Source organism: Sesamum indicum, linkage group LG6, assembly GCF_000512975.1.
Source record: "Sesamum indicum cultivar Zhongzhi No. 13 linkage group LG6, S_indicum_v1.0, whole genome shotgun sequence".
Classification (NCBI taxonomy): domain Eukaryota; kingdom Viridiplantae; phylum Streptophyta; class Magnoliopsida; order Lamiales; family Pedaliaceae; genus Sesamum; species Sesamum indicum.
This window is the reverse complement of record NC_026150.1, coordinates 3,635,698-3,657,585: the sequence shown is the minus strand read 5'-3', so window position 1 is coordinate 3,657,585 and position 21,888 is coordinate 3,635,698. Positions and strand designations below refer to the sequence as shown.

General features: G+C 41.1%; 2 protein-coding genes across 2 annotated transcripts; both read right to left on the bottom strand.

Annotated features, from left to right (window-relative positions):
- Positions 696–1,899, bottom strand: LOC105163612 (extensin-2-like). Its single transcript, XM_011082025.2, has one exon. The coding sequence runs from the start codon at positions 1,880–1,882 to the stop codon at positions 932–934; it is 951 nt and encodes a 316-aa protein (XP_011080327.1). The 5' UTR covers positions 1,883–1,899; the 3' UTR covers positions 696–931.
- LOC105163611 (CAX-interacting protein 4-like) lies at positions 4,055–20,256 on the bottom strand. Its single transcript, XM_011082024.2, has 5 exons — positions 20,063–20,256; positions 6,858–6,910; positions 6,555–6,776; positions 4,319–4,344; positions 4,055–4,186 (listed from the first exon to the last, which is right to left on the bottom strand). The coding sequence occupies exons 1-5, from the start codon at positions 20,254–20,256 to the stop codon at positions 4,055–4,057; spliced, it is 627 nt and encodes a 208-aa protein (XP_011080326.2).

Below are 21,888 nucleotides of genomic sequence, written 5' to 3'. Positions count from 1 at the left end.
GTCAATAATTCATGACTTCAGTATATAAAAAGTTAAAAATATAATTGAATTATTTTTTTCATTTTTCAAAAGCTAAATATGCATGCATAAATTCGTAAAAGAATAAATCTTCAAGACAATCAGCCAAGTGTTCACAGCGATGCTGATTTTGGTCGTATGTTATTTGTTGGCTTTTTTTATGATTGTGAAACAGAATTCATCAAGTATTGGATTGTATTTTTCATCAACAGAAAACATATATATATATATATATATATATATATGTGGTGCAAGGACTGAGATCATCATTACTAGCTCTAATCTTTTTAATTCTCATTAGAATGCCACTTTCACCATAAACTTAAAAATAATTATTATTCTCTACTCTACAAATCACTACGGCTTAATAACCATAATAAATAAATATTATCTATTACGATCGGATAAAACCGATGAGAAACTTAAGTTTTGATCATAATTAATTAATATTTGTTATAATTTTATCTATGGCAAAATATTTACCACAGCTTCTAACTTTAGCAAATTCTTGGGCCTTACTTGCAGAAACAATGACTGATAGTCAATTTGCACAATCATAATTAATTAGTATCTATCACAATTATTTACTTTTAAGTATGATAATTAACTATAATTAAAAATAATAGGACCATAAGGAAATGAAACAGGAACAGTAACAGCTAATCCCCTAGAACATATTAAAAGAGAACATATAGTTGAATTTCCATTAAATGTTGGTAAAACGAAAAGATACAGAAAAAACAATGAAATAGCAAGGATCTCACACAGCTCCTTGCTTATTTAATTTTCCAAATATAATCTATTCAATTAACAAAAAGTTCAGCACATCAAAGATGAAAGCATACTCTCATGCATAAAAATTTAGGTGTTCCGGTGCAAATTAGAATAGAACAAAAGTCTGGCTGGTATAAGCTTAATAACCCTTTGGAGGAGGAGGTGAGCTGTAGTAGTACGGCGGCGGAGGTGGTGGTGGTGATGGAGGTGGTGGAGAAGTATAGTAGTATGGTGGAGGAGGTGAGGGAGATGGTGGAGGTGGTGAGTTGTAGTGGTATGGTGGTGGTGGTGAAGGTGATGGTGGAGGTGGTGACTTGTAATAGTATGCAGGAGGTGGTGGTGGTGGAGGAGACTTGTAATAATATTTCGGATGTTCTACATACTTTGGAGGTGGTGGCGAGCTGTAATAGTATTTTGGTGGTGGTGGTGGCGACTTGTAATAATATTTGGGTTGCTCTACATGCTTTGGAGGTGGTGGTGACTTGTAAGAATATGCCGGTGGTGGAGGGGAGCTGTAATAGTACTTCTTTGGTGGTGGTGGAGGAGATTTATAATAATATTTCGGATGTTCTACGTATTTTGGAAGTTGTGGCAACTTGATAGAATATGGCGGTGGTGGAGGTGAGCTGTAGTAGTACTTCTTCGGTGGTGGAGGTGAGCTGTAGTAGTACTTCTTCGGTGGTGGTGGTGGAGATTTGTAGTAATACTTGGGATGTTCTACGTGCGTCGGAAGTTGTGGCAACTTAACAGAATATGGCGGTGGTGGAGGTGACCTGTAGTAGTACTTCTTCAATGGTGGTGGTGGAGATTTATAATAATACTTGGGATGTTTGACGTGCTTCGGAAGTTGTGGCAACTTGACAGAATATGACGGTGGTGGAGGTGAGTTGTAGTAGTACTTGGATGGTGGTGGCGGAGGCGATTTGTATAAATAAGGCAAATGCTTATGGTAAGGCTTGGGGTGGTGCTTTGGCAGTATTGAAGGATAAACATAGGGTTTATTTGCAGCCACCTGAGTGGCTGCAATGAAAAATGCCAAAGCAGTACATATGAATAAGGGGAAATGCCCTGGTTTTAGTAGGCTTCCCATTGTTGATTGGAGAACAGATTGAGTTGTGTAAAATGGAGCTATGCCTAATCCCTTATATACTGATTGCCTACACAAATTCTGCCTGTAATGAACAGTATTTTAATTGAAGTACATATATAATTAATGATAATTGAAGTACATATATAATTAATGATAATTGAAGTACATATATAATTAATGATAATTGAAGTACATATATAATTAATGATAATTGAAGTACATATATAATTAATGATAATTGAAGTACATATATAATTAATGATGGGAGACTACTTCCATTAGAGACTTTTCTTTGCTCTATGCACAGATGTGATTGCAACTAAGTTGCACCATCATTATGAGGCTCCACTTACAGAAGATAAAAAATAGAATTTTTAGAGAATATGGCACAGAATTTTTACTTTTGATCCCATAACTTTCAAAAAATAGCACTTTTGTTCCCAAGCACTTAACAGCCACGTGGCCTTTTCCATTAAACATCTAACAGAAAGGTATCATGGGACCAAAACTGCTACTTCTTTAAAGTTACGGGGCCAAAAGTGAGAATTCCGTAATCGATGGGATCAAAAATGAAAAGACCAAAGTTACGAGACGAAAAATGCAATTTTCCCTCGATCTATGTTATAGTAAAAAATTCTTATTCGGATTAAATTTAATCGAACCAATTCAATCACAGAGCAATTATGCAATTATGATACACTTTCTATATTATTGGTCATTTTTCCTAAATTGTACACTAATTACAGAACAAGTATATTACGCTTGCCATATTATTGGTTCAAATTCGACCGAATTAAGTTCCAACTAATTAAAATTTCCTGCAATATCATTAGTTAGAAATTCGTTCGGCCAAGAAAAAATAAATGTATTTTTGCAGTATGCTTAGTAATATGATTCAATGACTTTTATTTTTATACATTACTCTATTGATGTGGTGATTTATGGGTTAATGAATTTTTTTCTTATTATTTTTGTCACTTATTACTAAGATTATTCACAACTATTTATTTTATAAATAATTTGAAAAAGGTAGCACATTTAATCCAATTTCTATTAAAAATGTTATTTTTGTCGGTAAAGGAAAAATTGTAATGTGTTATGTATGTACCTTTTTCGAATAAAAATAGTATTTTTCGAAAAAGGTGAGATCTGGACGGAAATAGTATTTTTCGAAAAAGGTGTTGCTTTTATCGAAAAATATTATTTTTATTCGAAAAAGGTGAGATCTGGACGGAAAGGGATCCATAGCAAGGTTTTAAAAGAAAACTTAGAAATTGAATGCAAATGTAACAAGATGCAAATGGCATTCGTTGTCGTAGAAGATAAAAGCAACACCTCACTTCTTCTACGTTCAAAATGGAAGTAAAATATGTTCTATCGTGATACACACACACACCCACACACACCCCCCCCCCCCCAACCCACACACACACCCCACACCCGCACACACACACACACACCACAAACACACAAAAAAAAAAAACAAAGACGCACAGATAAGGAAATGGAAAAGTTGGAACAAAGAGGGGGCATCATTAAGCAAAACTTCTCAAGTTTGTGGTCGATAAAATTAAAAAAAATTGCAGTAGCTGATTAGAACATATAAAAATATATTCATTGACATCATGATCTCAATCGAAACCTGCTACACCAGATCTTGATTTTCAAAGAGGTTGATCCAGAATCTAGAAAATATTAATGACAAAATCATTGCCCTAATATAAAATACACTAGGAAATGCCGCAACCTTCTTTGCTCCAATAATAGCACTGGGTTCAAAAGAGCAGGAATACTTAAGCTCTTTTTGATGCCTACTGGCAGACTTGCCCTAAACCATCGAATAGCAACCAACAAGTAAAACAACTTTGAACTCAACAAAACTCTAAAGCATTACTGCAATATTTCAACTAACAGGACCGATCACATGTCGGAATCACACATAGCATACTCAGTAAATATCAAAATTCTTACAACCAGAAGAATAAAGCAATTACAATGATACATTACATCAAATTCAAAAACAACAAATGCACCAAACTAATGCATTGTCCACTAAACTAAAGTGGTTTTCATCAAGAAGCTCATCAATCACATGATTAAAGATTGAATAGGGCACACTGAGCAGCAGTTTAGAGGAACCCTAAAAGCACGACATATCACCCACTATAGAAATTAGTCCTCTTCATGGCAATGTTTCCTGCTCTTCTTCTCAGACCGCTTCTTGCCCCTGCCTACTTGTGAATCATTTAAAGCACTGATGTCGGAATCAGTGTCTGAATACGCCTTCCTGTTCCTCCTTTTATGCTGCAAATCAGCAGAATCATCAGAAGAATCATCATCTGAATGATGGTGACTCCTCCTCCTCCTCTTCTCCTTCCTACTCTTCCTCTTTCTTCTCCTACGCTTCAATTCCTGCAATTCATAACTGAAATTTACCTGATTCAGAAAAGTGCCTTCAATTCCTTAAAAAGAAAAACAAAAAAGAAATAGAAAAGTAAGGTAATCCAACTACCCATACCGCTCAAAAGCAACATGAGATCAGAAAGTAAACCAAAATCCAAAATGCTATGAATACATGGGATGGTTAATAGAAAGCAATTAGCATTGGGTTAGCTTTGTATTTACTAAAGCATTTCTGCAAAAGCCCAAGCGACAAGAAATATAAATCACATAAGACGCCTCAACCTTTAACAAAGTTAGCATAAAAACTTGTAATGGATTTTGATTACTTCATCAAACTTACCTCTCTTCCAAAAAGTTAAAGCTAGTGTCTCCTTCCAGTAAAGGAATCATTCACTTTCTAAATAAAAGCCACAGCAACAGTTGTGCCATTTATCGAGCAACACCACAAATTCAACAACTTATTGGCCTAACATCCTGGTATCTGCAATACCAAAACTACATTACTAAGAACCTGTTACCACTCAAATATGTATAAAACTGTCAATAAGTACCTGAAGGTAGAAAAATAATAGAAACTTGGGGAGGTGAATGATTAGTTCTTTACTTGATAAACAGTAAGCCACATGTGAGCACAAGCATGAGTCAAGCATTAGCTACAGCATATATAACTGATTAATTGTTCCTGAGCAAAACCACCATTCTCCCTTTTCCATGCGAGTACCCAAAAATCAATGTGATGCTACAGAAACTACCATGTGATTCAAGGGTGAATATTATAGAGACCGATATTAGCAGAAGGAAATCAAAATGGCTAAACACACCAAAATCAGGGTTCAAAACTACAACATTTTGTAGTGGTCGCTGGCAACCAATTCAAGAATTGGTTAGTAGATCATAACCACCCAAGGCAGTTATCAGATTTAATCAATCCTCCACTCATTTTCTCTCACTATATCCCCTCTAGTAAAGTAAATAAATCCAAAACCACTCTTGCTAACGAGATATATTGAAAGAAAAAAAGAAGAGGGACAATGCACTCTCTCCTGTCCTATTATTGCTCTTATTTCAATAAATACTCTTTCATATCAGGTAAAAACAAAAATGAGAATACACATTTATGCAAGCACACAAATATGTTACAAAGGACATAAATAAACCATAAAGACACAAAATACCCGTAATGAGCATAAAATGTTGCGAAACTATGTTGACATCCTGCATGAGAAAAAAGGTTGTGTAGATAGAAATGAAGACATAGAAACTGAAGGAGAATGGCAAATGTAACAAGACGCAGATGGCATTCGTTGGCCGAAGATAAAAGCAACACCTCACCTCTTCTACGTTCAAAATGGAAGTAAAACCTATTCTACCGTGACATACACACACACCCCACATGCACACACACACCCACACACACCCCACAAGCCCACAAACCCCCCCCCCCCCCCACACACACACACCACACACACACACACACCACACAAACCCATGCACCACACACACACGCCACACAAACCCATGCACCACACACACACAAAAAAATGACGCGCAGACAAGGATATGGAAAAGTCGGAACAAGGAGAGGGCATCATTAAGCAAAACTTCTCAAATTGGTGGTCGATAAAATTGAAAAATAAATGCAATAGCTGATTAGAACATATAAAAATATATTCGTTGGCATCATGATCTCAACAGACACCTGCTACACCAGATCTTGATTTTCAGAGAGATTGATCCAGAAACTGGATAATATTAATGACAAAATCATTGCCCTAATACAATTACATATATAAAACACACTAAGAAATGCTGCAACCTTCTTTGCTCCAATAATAGCACTGGGTTCAAAAGAGCAGCAATATTTAAGCTCTCTTGATGTCTGCAGGCAGGCTTGCCCTAAAGCATTGAATAGCAACCAACATGTAAAACAACTTTAAACTCAATAAAATTTCAAAGCATTACTCCAATATTTCAACTAACAGGATCGATCACATATCGGAATCACACATAGCATACTCAGTAAATAACAGAATTCTTACAACCAGAAGAATAAAGCAATTACAATGATACATGACATCAAATTGAAAAACAACAAATGCACCAAACTAATACATTGTCCACTAAGCTAAAGTGGTTTTCATCAAGAAGCTCATCAATCACCTGATTAAAGATTGAATAGGGCACATTGAGCAGCAGTTTAGAGGAACCCAAAAAGCACGACATATCACCTACTGTAGAAGTTAGTCCTCTTCATGGCGACGTTTCCTACTCTTCTTCTCAGACCGCTTCTTGCCTCTACCCACTCGCGAATCATTTGAAGCGCTGATGTCGGAATCAGAGTCTGAATACGCCTTCCTACTCTTCCTTTTATGCCGCAGATCGGCAGAATCTTCATAAGAATTATCATCTGAATGATGGTGACTCCTCCTCCTCCTCTTCTCCTTCCTAGTCTTCCTCTTTCTTCGCATGCGCTTTAATTCCTGCAATTTACCTAATTCAGAAAAGTGCCTTCAATTCCTTAAAAAGAAAAACAAAAAGAAATAGAAAAGTACCTTCAAGTTAATCCAATTACCCATACTACTCAAAAGCAACATGAGATCAGAAAGTAAACCAAAATCCAAAATGCTATGAATACATGGGATGGTTAACAGAAAGCAATTAGCACTGGGTTAGCTTTGTATTTACTAAGGCATTTCAGCAATACCAAAACCACATTACTAGGAAATTGTTACGACTCAAATATGTATGAAACTACCCATAAGTACCTGAAGGCAGAAAAATAACAGAAACTTTGGGAGGTGAATGATTAGTTGTTTACTTGATAAACAGTAAGCCACATGCAAGCACAAGCATAAGTCAAGCATCATCTACAACATATATATAACTGATTATTTGTTCCAGAGCAAAAGCATCATTCTCTCTCTTCCATGCGAGTACCCAAAAATCAAGGTGATGCTACAAAAACTACCATGTGATTCAAGGGTGAAAATTGTAGAGACCGCTATTAGCAGGAAGGAAATCAAAATGGCTAAACACGCCAAAGTCAGGGTTCAAAACTACAACATTTTGTAGTGGTCGCTGGCAACCAATTCAAAAATTTGTTAGTAGATCATAACCACCCATGGCAGTTATCAGATTTTATCAATCTTTCACTCATTTTCTATCACTATATTTCCTCTAGTAAAGTAAATCAATCTAAGACCACTTTTCCTAATGAGATATATTGAAATGAAAAAAGAAAAGGGACAATGCACTCTCTCCTGTCCTGTTATTGCTCTTATTTCAATAAATACTCTTTCATATCAGGTAAACAAAAATGAGAATACACATCTATGCAAGCACACAAAAATATTACAAAGGACATAAATAGACCACAAAGACACAGAATATCCATAATGAGCATAAAATATTGCGAAACTATGTTGACATCCTGCACGAGAAAAAAGGTTGTGTAGATGGAAATGAAGACTTAAAAATTGAATGAGAATGACAAATGTAACAAGACGCTAATGGCATTCGTTGGAGCAGAAGATAAAAGCAATACCTCACTTCTTCTACGTTCAAAATGAAAGTAAAACATTTCCTATCGTGACACAAACACACATCCACACACACACGCACACCCACAAACCCCACACGAACACACACACCCCACCCACACACACACACATCCCACACACACACACACACACACACACACACAAAAAGAAGCACAGACAAGGAAATGGAAAAGTTGGAACAAGGAGGTGGCATCATCAAGCAAAACATCTCAAGTTTGTGCTCGATAAAATTGAAAAAGAAATGCAGTAGCTTATTAGAACATATAAAAATATATTCATTGACATCATGATCTCAACAGAAACTGCTACACCAGATCTTGATTTTCAGAGAGGTTGATCCAGTAATTGGATAATATTGATGACAAAATCATTGTACTAATACAATTACATATATAAAATACACTCAGAAATGTTGCAACCTTCTTTCCTCTAATAATAGCAACAGGTTCAAAAGAGCAGTAATAGTTAAGCTCTTCTCATATACTAAGCCATCTACCTTGACACACATACACACACACCCACACCCACACACTCCACATACACACATACACACACGCGCGCGTGCACACACACACACACCCCATACACACACACACACCACACAAGCACATACACACCCCACACACACACACCCACATACCCTACATGCGCACACACACACACACACCCAACACACCCCACACCCCACACACACCCCCCACACACGCACCCACACACACACCCCACAAACACACACACACACCCCACACGCACACACACACCACACACACACACACAACCACACCGCGTGCACACACACACACACCCCATACACACACACACACCACACAAGCACATACACACCCCACACACACACACCCACATACCCTACATGCGCACACACACACACACACCCACATACCCCACACACCCCACACACACACACACATCCCACACACACACACACACACCCCACACACACAAAAAAAAAGACACACGGACAAGAAAATGGAAAAGTCGGAACAAGGAGGGGGCATCACCAAGCAAAACTTCTCAAGTTTGTGGTCGATAAAATTAAAAAAGAAATGCAGTAGCTAATTAGAACATACAAAAATATATTCGTTGACATCATGATCTCAACAGAAACCTGCTACACCAGATCTTGATTTTCAGAGAGGTCGATCCAGTAACTGGATAATCTTAATGACAAAATCATTGCCCTAATACAATTACATATATAAAATACACTGGAAAATGTTGCAACCTTCTTTGTTCTAATAATAACAACAGGTTCAAAAGAGCAGTAATAGTTAAGCTCTTCTTATATACTAGGGCATCTACCGTGACACACATACACACACACCCACACCCACACACTCCACATACACACATACACACACGCGCGCGTCCACACACACACACACCACACAAGCACACACACACCCCACGCACACACACACACACACACACCCATATACCCCACACGCGCACACACACACACACACCCAACACACACACACACCCAACACACCCCACACCCCACACACACCCCCTACACACGCACCCACACACACACATGCACACATACACACACCCCACAATCACACACACACCCCACACGCACACACACACATATACCCCACACATGCACACACACCCTACACGCACACACACACACACACACGCACACACACCCTACACGCACACACACACACACACACACCCCACACACACGCGCACACACACACACACACCCCACACACACGCGCGCACACACACACCCCACAAACACACACACACACCCACATCCCACACACACACACACACATCCCACACACACACACACCCTACACACACACCCCCACACACCGCACACACACAAAAAAAAAGACACACGGACAAGGAAATAAAAAAGTCGGAACAAGGAGGGGGCACCATCAAGCAAAACATATCAAGTTTGTGCTCGATAAAATTAAAAAAGAAATGCAGTAGCTGATTAGAACATATAAAAATATATTCGTTGACATCATGATCTCAATAAAAACCTGCTAAACCAGATCTTGATTTTCAGAGAGGTTGATCCAGTAATTGGATAATATTGATGACAAAATCATTGTACTAATACAATTACATATATAAAATACACTCAGAAATGTTGCAACCTTCTTTCCTCTAATAATAGCAACAGGTTCAAAAGAGCAGTAATAGTTAAGCTCTTCTCATATACTAAGCCATCTACCTTGACACACATACACACACACCCACACCCACACACTCCACATACACACATACACACACGCGCGCGTGCACACACACACACACCCCATACACACACACACACCACACAAGCACATACACACCCCACACACACACACCCACATACCCTACATGCGCACACACACACACACACCCAACACACCCCACACCCCACACACACCCCCCACACACGCACCCACACACACACCCCACAAACACACACACACACCTCACACGCATACACACACCCTACATACACACACACGCACACACACCCTACATGCACACACACACACACACACACACACCCCACACACACGCGCGCACACACACACCCACATACCCCACACGCGCACACACACACACACCCACATACCCCACACACCCCACACACACACACACACCCCACACACACACCCCCACACACCGCACACACACAAAAAAAAAGACACACGGACAAGAAAATGAAAAAGTTGGAACAAGGAGGGGGCATCATCAAGTAAAACTTCTCAAGTTTGTGCTTGATAAAATTTAAAAAAAAAATGAAGTAGCTGATTAGAACATATAAAAATATATTCGTTGACATCATGATATCAACAGAAACTTGCTACACCAGATCTTGATTTTCAGAGAGGTCGATCCAGTAACTGGATAATATTAATGACAAAATCATTGCCTAATACAATTACATATATAAAATACACTGTAAAATATTGCAACCTTCTTTGCTCTAATAATAGCAACAGGTTCAAAAGAGCAGTAATAGTTAAGCTCTTCTTATATACTAGGGCATCTACCGTGACACACTTACACACACACCCACACCCACACACTCCACATACACACATACACACACGCGCGCGTCCACACACACACACACCACACAAGCACACACACACCCCACACACACACACGCACACACACAACCACATACCCCACACGCGCGCACACACACACACACACCAAACACACACACACACCCAACACACCCCACACCCCACACCCCACACACACCCCCTACACATGCACCCACACACACACATGCACACATACACACACCCCACAAACACACACACACACACCCCACAAACACACACACACCCCACACGCACACACACACACACATACCCCACACACGCACACACACCCTACATGCTCACACACACACACACACGCAAACACACCCTACACGCACACACACACACCCCACACACACGCGCGCACACGCACACCCACATACCCCACACGCGCACACACACACACACCCCACAAACACACACACACACCCACCCAGTTACTGGATCGACCAAAAACCGCACACACACAAAAAAAAAGGCCACACGGACAAGGAAATGGAAAAGTCGGAACAAGGAGGGGGCATCATCAAGCAAAACTTCTCAAATTTGTGCTCGATAAAATTTGAAAAGAAATGCAGTACCTGATTAGAACATATAAAAATATATTCGTTGACATCATGATCTCAACAAAAACCTGCTAAACCAGATCCTGATTTTCAAAGAGGTCGATCCAGTAACTGGATAATATTGATGACAAAATCATTGCCCTAATACAATTACATATATAAAATACACTGGAAAATGTTGCAACTTTCTATTTCTCTAATAATAGCAACAGGTTCAAAAGAACAGCAATAATTAAGCTCTTCTAATATACTAAGGCATCTACCGTGACACACATACATACACACTCACGCCCACACACTCCACATACACATATATGTTCTAATCAGCTACTGCATTTCTTTTTCAATTTTATTGAGCACAAACTTGAGAAGTTTTGCTTGATGGTGCCCCCTCCTTGTTCCAACCTTTTCATTTCCTAGTCCGTGTGTCTTTTTTTTGTGTGTGTGCGGTGTGTGGGGGTGTGTGTGTGGGGTGTGTGTGTGTGTCGGATGTGTGTGTGTGTGTGTGTTTGTGGGGTGTGTGTGTGTGTGCGCGTGTGGGGTATGTGGGTGTGCGTGTGCGCGCGTGTGTGTGGGGTGTGTGTGTGTGCGTGTAGGGTGTGTTTGCGTGTGTGTGTGTGTGTGAGCATGTAGGGTCACACGCACACACACACCCACATACCCCACACGCGCACAAACACACACACACCACACAAACACACACACACACCCCACACGCACACACGCACCCACATACCCCACACACGCACACACACACAAAACCCACACACACACGCACACCCCACACTCACGCACGCACACACACACCAACAGACACCACACGCGCACACACACACACACCCGACAAACACACACACACACCTACATACCCCACACACACACACACACATACACACATCCCACACACACACACACATACACTGAAAAATGTTGCAACCTTCTTCGCTCTAATAATAGCAATAGGATCAAAAGAGTAGTAATAGTTAAGCTCTTCTTATATACTAAGGCATCTACCGTGACACACATACACACACACCCACACCCACACACTCCACATACACACATAGACACATGCGCGCGTGCCGGGTTCAAAAGAGCAGTAATAGTTAAGCTCTTCTTATATACTAAGGCATCTACTGTGACACACATACACACACACACACACCCACACACACATACACACACATGCGCTTGCACACACATACACACACACCACGCGCACACACACCCACATACCCCACACACGCACACACACACACATCCCACACACACACACACACCCCACACTCACGCACGCACACACACACCCACAGACCCCACAGGCGCACACACACACACCTACATACCCCACACACGCACACACACATACACACAACCCACACACACACACACACCCCACACACACACCCCCACACACCGCACACACACAAAAAAAAAGACACACGGACAAGAAAATGGAAAAGTCGGAACAAGGAGGGGGCATCATCAAGTAAAACTTCTCAAGTTTGTGCTCGATCAAATTGAAAAAAAAAATGAAGTAGCTGATTACAACATATAAAAATATATTCGTTGACATCATGATCTCAACAGAAACTTGCTACACCAGATCTTGATTTTCAGAGAGTTCGATCCAGTAACTGGATAATATTAATGACAAAATCATTGCCCTAATACAATTACATATATAAAATACACTGGAAAATGTTGCAACCTTCTTTGCTCTAATAATAGCAACAGGTTCAACAGAGCAGTAATAGTTAAGCTCTTCTTATATACTAGGGCATCTACCGTGACACACATACACACACACCCACACCCACACACTCCACATACACACAAACACACACGCGCGCGTCCACACACACACACACCACACAAGCACACACACACCCCACACACACACACGCACACACACAACCACATACCCCACACGCGCGCACACACACACACACACCAAACACACACACACACCCAACACACCCCACACCCCACACCCCACACACACCCCCTACACATGCACCCACACACACACATGCACACACACACACACCCCACAAACACACACACACACCCACATCCCACACACACACACACACACACATCCCACACACACACACACCCCCACACACCGCACACACACAAAAAAAAGACACACGGACAAGGAAATAAAAAAGTCGGAACAAGGAGGGGGCACCATCAAGCAAAACATCTCAAGTTTGTGCTCGATAAAATTAAAAAAGAAATGCAGTAGCTGATTAGAACATATAAAAATATATTCATTGACATCATGATCTCAATAAAAACCTGCTAAACCAGATCTTGATTTTCAGAAAGGTCGATCCAGTAACTGGATAATATTGATGACAAAATCATTGCCCTAATACAATTACATATATAAAATATACTGGAAAATATTGCAACCTTCATTGCTCTAATAATAGCAACAGGTTCAAAAGAACAGCAATAGTTAAGCTCTTCTATTATACTAAGGCATCTACCGTGACACACATACATACACACTCACACCCACACACTCCACATACACACACGCGCGCGTGCACACACACACACACCCCATACACACACACACACCACACAAGCACACACACACCCCCCACACACACACGCACACACACACCCACATACCCCACACACGCACACACACACACATCCCACACACACACACACACCCCACACTCACACACGCACACACACACCCATATACCCCACACGCGCACACACACACACACCCACATACCCCACACACACACCCCACACACACACCCCCACACACCGCACACACAAAAAAAAGACACACGGACAAGGAAATGGAAAAGTCGGAACAATGAGGGGCATCATCAAGCAAAACTTCTCAAGTTTGTGCTCGATAAAATTGAAAAAGAAATGCAGTAGCTGATTAGAACATATAAAAATATATTCGTTGACATCATGATCTCAACAGAAACTTGCTACACCAGATCTTGATTTTCAGAGAGGTTGATCCAGTAATTGGATAATATTGATGACAAAATCATTGCACTAATACAATTACATATATAAAATACACTGGAAAATTTGCAACTTTCTTTTTCTCTAATAATAGCAACAGGTTCAAAAGAGCAGTAATAGTTAAGCTTTTCTTATATACTAAGTCATCTAGCGTGACACACATACACACACACCCACACCCACACACTCCACATACACACATACACACACGCGCGCGTGCACACACACACACACCCCATACACACACACACCACACAAGCACACACAGACCCCACACACACACACGCACACACACACCCACATACCCCACACGCACACACACACACACACACCCAACACACCCCACACCCCCTACAGACGCACCCACACACACATATGCACACACACACACCCCACATGCACACACACATACCCCACACACGCACACACACCCTACACGCACACACACACACACACACATACCCCACACACACGCGCACACACACACACCCACATACCCCACACACGCACACACACACACACCCCACAAACACACACACACACACACATCCGACACACACACACACCCCACACACACACCCCCACACACCGCACACACACAAAAAAAAGACACACGGACTAGGAAATGAAAAGGTTGGAACAAGGAGGGGGCACCATCAAGCAAAACTTCTCAAGTTTGTGCTCAATAAAATTGAAAAAGAAATGCAGTAGCTGATTAGAACATATAAAAATATGTGGAGTGTGTGGGCGTGAGTGTGTATGTATGTGTGTCACGGTAGATGCCTTAGTATATTAGAAGAGCTTAACTATTACTGTTCTTTTGAACCTGTTGCTATTATTAGAGAAATGAAGGTTGCAACATTTTCCAGTGTATTTTATATATGTAATTGTATTAGGGCAATGATTTTGTCATCAATATTATCCAGTTACTGGATCGACCTTTCTGAAAATCAAGATCTGGTTTAGCAGGTTTTTATTGAGATCATGATGTCAACGAATATATTTTTATATGTTCTAATCAGCTACTGCATTTCTTTTTCAATTTTATCGAGCACAAATTTGAGAAGTTTTGCTTGATGATGCCCCCTCCTTGTTCCGACTTTTCCATTTCCTTGTCCGTGTGGCCTTTTTTTTTGTGTGTGTGCGGTTTTTGGTCGATCCAGTAACTGGATAATATTGATGACAAAATCATTGCCCTAATACAATTACATATATAAAATACACTGGAAAATATTGCAACTTTTTTTACTCTAATAATAGCAACAGGTTCAAAAGAACAGTAATAGTTAAGCTCTTCTAATATACTAAGGCATCTACCGTGACACACATACATACACACTCACGCCCACACACTCACACACATACCACGCGCGCGTGCACACACACACACCCCATACACACACACACACCACACAAGCACACACACACACCCCACACACACACGCACACACACACCCCATACACACACACACACCACACAAGCACCAAACACACACGCACACACCCCACACGCACACACACACCCACATACCCCCCACACGCACACACACACACATCCCACACACACACACACACCCCACACTCACACACGCACACACACACCCACATACCCCACACACACACACACACCCCCACACACCGCACACACACAAAAAAAAGACACACGGACAAGGAAATGGAAAAGTCGGAACAAGGAGAGGGCATCATCAAGCAAAACTTGTCAAGTTTGTGCTCGATAAAATTAAAAAAGAAATGCAGTAGCTGATTAGAACATATAAAAATATATTCGTTGACATCATGATCTCAACAGAAACTTACTACACCAGATCTTGATTTTCGGAGAGGTCGATCCAGTAACTGGATAATATTAATGATAAAATCATTGCGCTAATACAATTACATTTATAAAATACAATGGAAAATGTTGCAACATTCTTTGCTATAATAATAGCAACAGGTTCAAAAGAGCAGTAATAGTTAAGCTCTTCTTATATACTGAGGCATCTATCGTTACACACATACACACACACCCACACCCACACACTCCGCATACACACACGCGCGCGTGCACACACACACACACCCAACACACCCCACACCCCACACACACCCCCCACACACGCACCCACACACACACATGCACACACACACACACCCCACAAACACACACACACCCCACAAACACACACACACACACACACACTCCTCACACGCACACACACACACACATCCCACACACACACACACACACCCCACACTCACCCCGGACACACAAATAAAGAAGACACACGGACAAGGAAATGGAAAAGTCGGAAAAAGGAGGGGGCATCATCAAGCAAAACTTCTCATGTTTGTGCTCGATAAAATTGAAAAAGAAATGCAGTAGCTGATTAGAACATATAAAAATATATTCGTTGACATCATGATCTCAACAGAAACCAGCTTCACCAGATCTTGATTTTCAGAGAGGTTGATCCAGTAACTGAATAATATTAATGACAAAATCATTGCCCTAATACAATTACATATATAAAACACAATGGGAAATGTTGCAACCTTCTTTGTTCTAATAATAGCACCGGGTTCAAAAGATCAGTAATAGTTAAGCTCTTCTTATATACTAAGGCATCTACTGTGACACACATACACACACACACACCCACACACACATACACACACACGCGCTCGCACACACACACACACCCCATACACACACACACACACACCCCACACGCACACATACACCCCACACACACACACACACACACACACACACACACACCACGCGCACACACACCCACATACCCCACACGCACGCACACACACACACACAGACCCAACAATCCCCACACGCACACACACACCCCACACATACACCCACACAACTCACACACATACACCCACATGCGCGCACACACACACACCCCACACACACACACGCACACACACCCACATACCCCACACGCGTACACACACACACACACACCCCACACGCAAACACTCACCCACTTACCCCACACACGCACACACACACACACACACCCACAAAAAAGAAAGACACAGGGACAAGGAAATTGAAAAGTGGGAACAAGGAGGGGGCATCATCAAGCAAAACTTTTCAAGTTTGTGCTTGATAAAATTGAAAAAGAAATGCAGTAGGTGATTAGAACATATAAAAATATATTCGTTGACATCATTATCTAAACAGAAACTTGCTACACCAGATCTTGATTTTCAGAGAGGTTGATCCAGTAACTGAATAATATTAATGACAAAATCATTGCCCTAATACAGTTACATATATAAAACACAATGGGAAATGTTCCAACCTTCTTTGCTCTAATAATAGAACCGGGTTCAAAAGAACAGTAATAGTTAAGCTCTTCTTATATACTAAGGCATCTACTGTGATACACATACACACACACCCACCCACATATACACACACACACGCGCTCGCACACACACACACACCCCATACACACACACACACACACACACACACACACCCCACACGCGCACACACCCCATACACACACACACATACCCCACACACACACATACACCCCACACACACATACACACACACACACACACCACGCACACACACACCCACATACCCCACACGCGCACACACACAGACACACACCCAACACACCCCACATACACACACACCCAACACACCCGCACCCACACACACACATGCACCCCACAAACACTCACACACACAACCCACAAACACACACACACACCCCACACGCACGCACACACCCACATACCCCACACACCCCCACACACCCCACACACTCCAAAAGAGCAACAGGTTCAAAAGAGTAGTAATAGTTAAGTTCTTCGTATATACTAAGGCATCTACTGTGACACACATACACACACACCCACACCCACACACTCCACATACACACATGTGCGCATGCACACACACACACACACACACCACACAAGCACACACACCCCACACACACACACGCACACACACACCCACATACCCCACACGCGCACACACACACACATTTTCAACACACCCCACACCCCACACACACGCACCCACACACACACAAACACACACACACACACACACACACCCCACACGCACACACACACCCACATACCCCACACACGCACTCACACCCCACACGAATACACACACACACACATCCCACACACACACACCCCCCCACACACACACCCCCACACACCGCACACACACAAAAAAAGACACACGGATAAGGAAATGGAATAGTCGGAACAAGGAGGGGGCATCATCAAGCAAAACTTCACAAGTTTGTGGTCGATAAAATTGAAAAAGAAATGCAGTAGCTTATTAGAACATATAAAAATATATTCGTTGACATCATTATCTCAACAGAAACCTACTACACCAGATCTTGATTTTCAGAGAGGTTGATCCACTAACTAAATAATATTAATGACAAAATTATTCCCCTAATACAATTACATATATAAAACACACTGGAAAATGTTGCAACCTTCTTTGCTCTAATAATAGCACCGGGTTCAAAAGAGCAGTAATAGTTAAGCTCTTCTTATATACTAAGGCATCTACTGTGACACACATACACACACACACACACCCACACACACATACACACACATGCGCTTGCACACACATACACACACACCACGCGCACACACACCCACATACCCCACACACGCACACACACCCAACATGCCCCACACGCACACACACCCCCCACACATACACCCACACACCCCACACGCGCACACACACACCCCACGTGCATACACAAACCCCCAAACACCGCACACACACAAAAAAAAAGATACACAGACAAGAAAATAGAAAAGTCGGAACAAGGAGGGGGCATCATTAAGCAAAACTTCTCAAGTTTGTGGTCGATAAAATTGAAAAAAAAATACAGTAGTTGTTAGAACATATAAAAATATATTCGTTGACATCATGACCTCAATAAAAACCTGCTACACCAAATCTTAATTTTCAGAGAGGTTGATCCAGAAACTGGATAATATTAATGACAAAATGATTGCTCTAATACAATTACATATATAAAACACACTGGGAAATGTTGCAACCTTCTTTGCTCCAATAATAGCACTGGGTTCAAAAGAGCAACAATAGTTAAGCTCTTCTTGATGCCCGCAGGCAGGTTTGCCCCGAAGCATCGAATAGCAACCAAAAAGTAAAACAACTTTAAACTCAATAAAATCCCAAAGCATTACTGCAATATTTCAACTAACAGGACCGATCATATGTCGGAATCACACCTAGCATACTCAGTAAATAACAGAGTTCTTACAACCAGAAGAATAAAGCAATTACAATGATACATTACATCAAATTAAAAAACAACAAATGCACCAAGCTAATGCATTGTCCACTAAGCTAAAGTGATTTTCATCAAGAAGCTCATGAATCACCAGATTAAAGATTGAATAGGGCACACTGAGCAGCAGTTTAGAGGAACCCTAATCACCCACTGTAGAAGTTAGTCCTCTTCATGGCGATGTTTCCGGTTGTTCTTCTCATACCGCTTCTTGCCCCTACCCACTCGAGAATCATTTGAAGCACTAATGTCAGAATCAGAGTCTGAATACGCCTTCCTGCTCCTCCTTTTATGCCGCAGATCAGCAGAATCATCAGAAGAATCATCATCTGAATGATGGTGACTCCTCCTCCTCCTATTCTCTTTCCGACCCTTCCTCTTTCTTCGTCTTCGCTTCATTCCTACAATTTACCTGATTTAGAAAATTGCCTTGTATTCCTTAAAAAGAAAAATAAAAAAGAAAAAAAGAGTACCTTCAAGTTAATCCAACTACCCATACTGCTCAAAAGCAACAGGAGATCAGAAAGTAAACCAAAATCCAAAATGCTATGAATACATGGGATGGTTAACAGAAAGCAATTAGCACTGGGTTAGCTTTGTATTTACTAAGGCATTTCAGCAATACCAAAACCACATTACTAGGAAACTGTTACGACTCAAATATGTATGAAACTGCCCATAAGTACCTGAAGGTAGAAAAATAATAGAAACTTGGGGAGGTGAATGATTAGTTCTTTACTTGATAAACAGTAAGCCACATGTAAGCACAAGCATAAGTCAAACATCAGCTACAGCATATATAACTGATTATTTGTTCCAGAGCAAAAGCACCATTCTCCCTCTTCCATGCGAGTATCTAAAAATCAAGGTGATGCTACAGAAACTACCTTGTGATTCAAATGTGAAAATTGTAGAGACCGCTATTAGCAGGAAGGAAATCAAAATGGCTAAACACACCAAAGTCAGGGTTCAAAACTACAACATTTTGTAGTGGTCGCTGGCAACCAATTCAAAAATTTGTTAGTAGATCATAACCACCCATGGCAGTTATCAGATTTTATCAATCTTTCACTCATTTTCTCTCACTATATTCCCTCTAGTAAAGTAAATCAATCTAAAACCACTTTTGCTAATGAGATATATTGAAATGAAAAAAGAAAAGGGACAATGCACTCTCTCCTGTCCTGTTGTTGCTCTTATTTCAATAAATACTTTTTCATATCAGATAAACAAAGATAAGAATACATATCTATGCAAGCACACAAAAATGTTACAAAGGACATAAATAGACCACAAAGACTCACAATACCCATAATGAGCATAAAATATTGTGAAACTATGTTGACATCCAACACGAGAAAAAAGGTTGTGTAGATAGAAATGAAAACTTAGAAATTAAAGGAGAATGGCAAATGTAACAAGACGCTAATGGCATTCTTTGGAGCAGAAGATAAAAGCAACACCTCACTTCTTCTACGTTCAAAATGGAAGTAAAATATGTTCTAGCGTGACACACACACCCACCCACCCACACACACACACACCCCACACATGCACCCACACACACACATGCACACACACACACACACGCACCCACACACACACGCACACACACACCCCACACACACACACACCCACACACCCAACACACCCCACACGCACACACACACACATCCCACACACACACACACACACACACACACCACACACACACACACCGCACACGCACACACACCCCACACACACACACCCCCACACACCGCACACACACACAAAAAAGACACACAGACAAGGAAATGACAAAATCAGAACATGGAGGGGGCATCATCAAGCAAAACTTCTCAAGTTTCTGGTGATAAAATTGAAAAAGAAATGCAGTAGCTGATTAGAACATATAAAAATATATTTGTTGACATCATAATCTCAACACAAACCTGCAACACCTGATCTTGATTTTCAGAGAGGTTGATCCAATAATTGGATAATATTAATGACAAAATCATTTCCCTAATACAATTACATATATAAAAC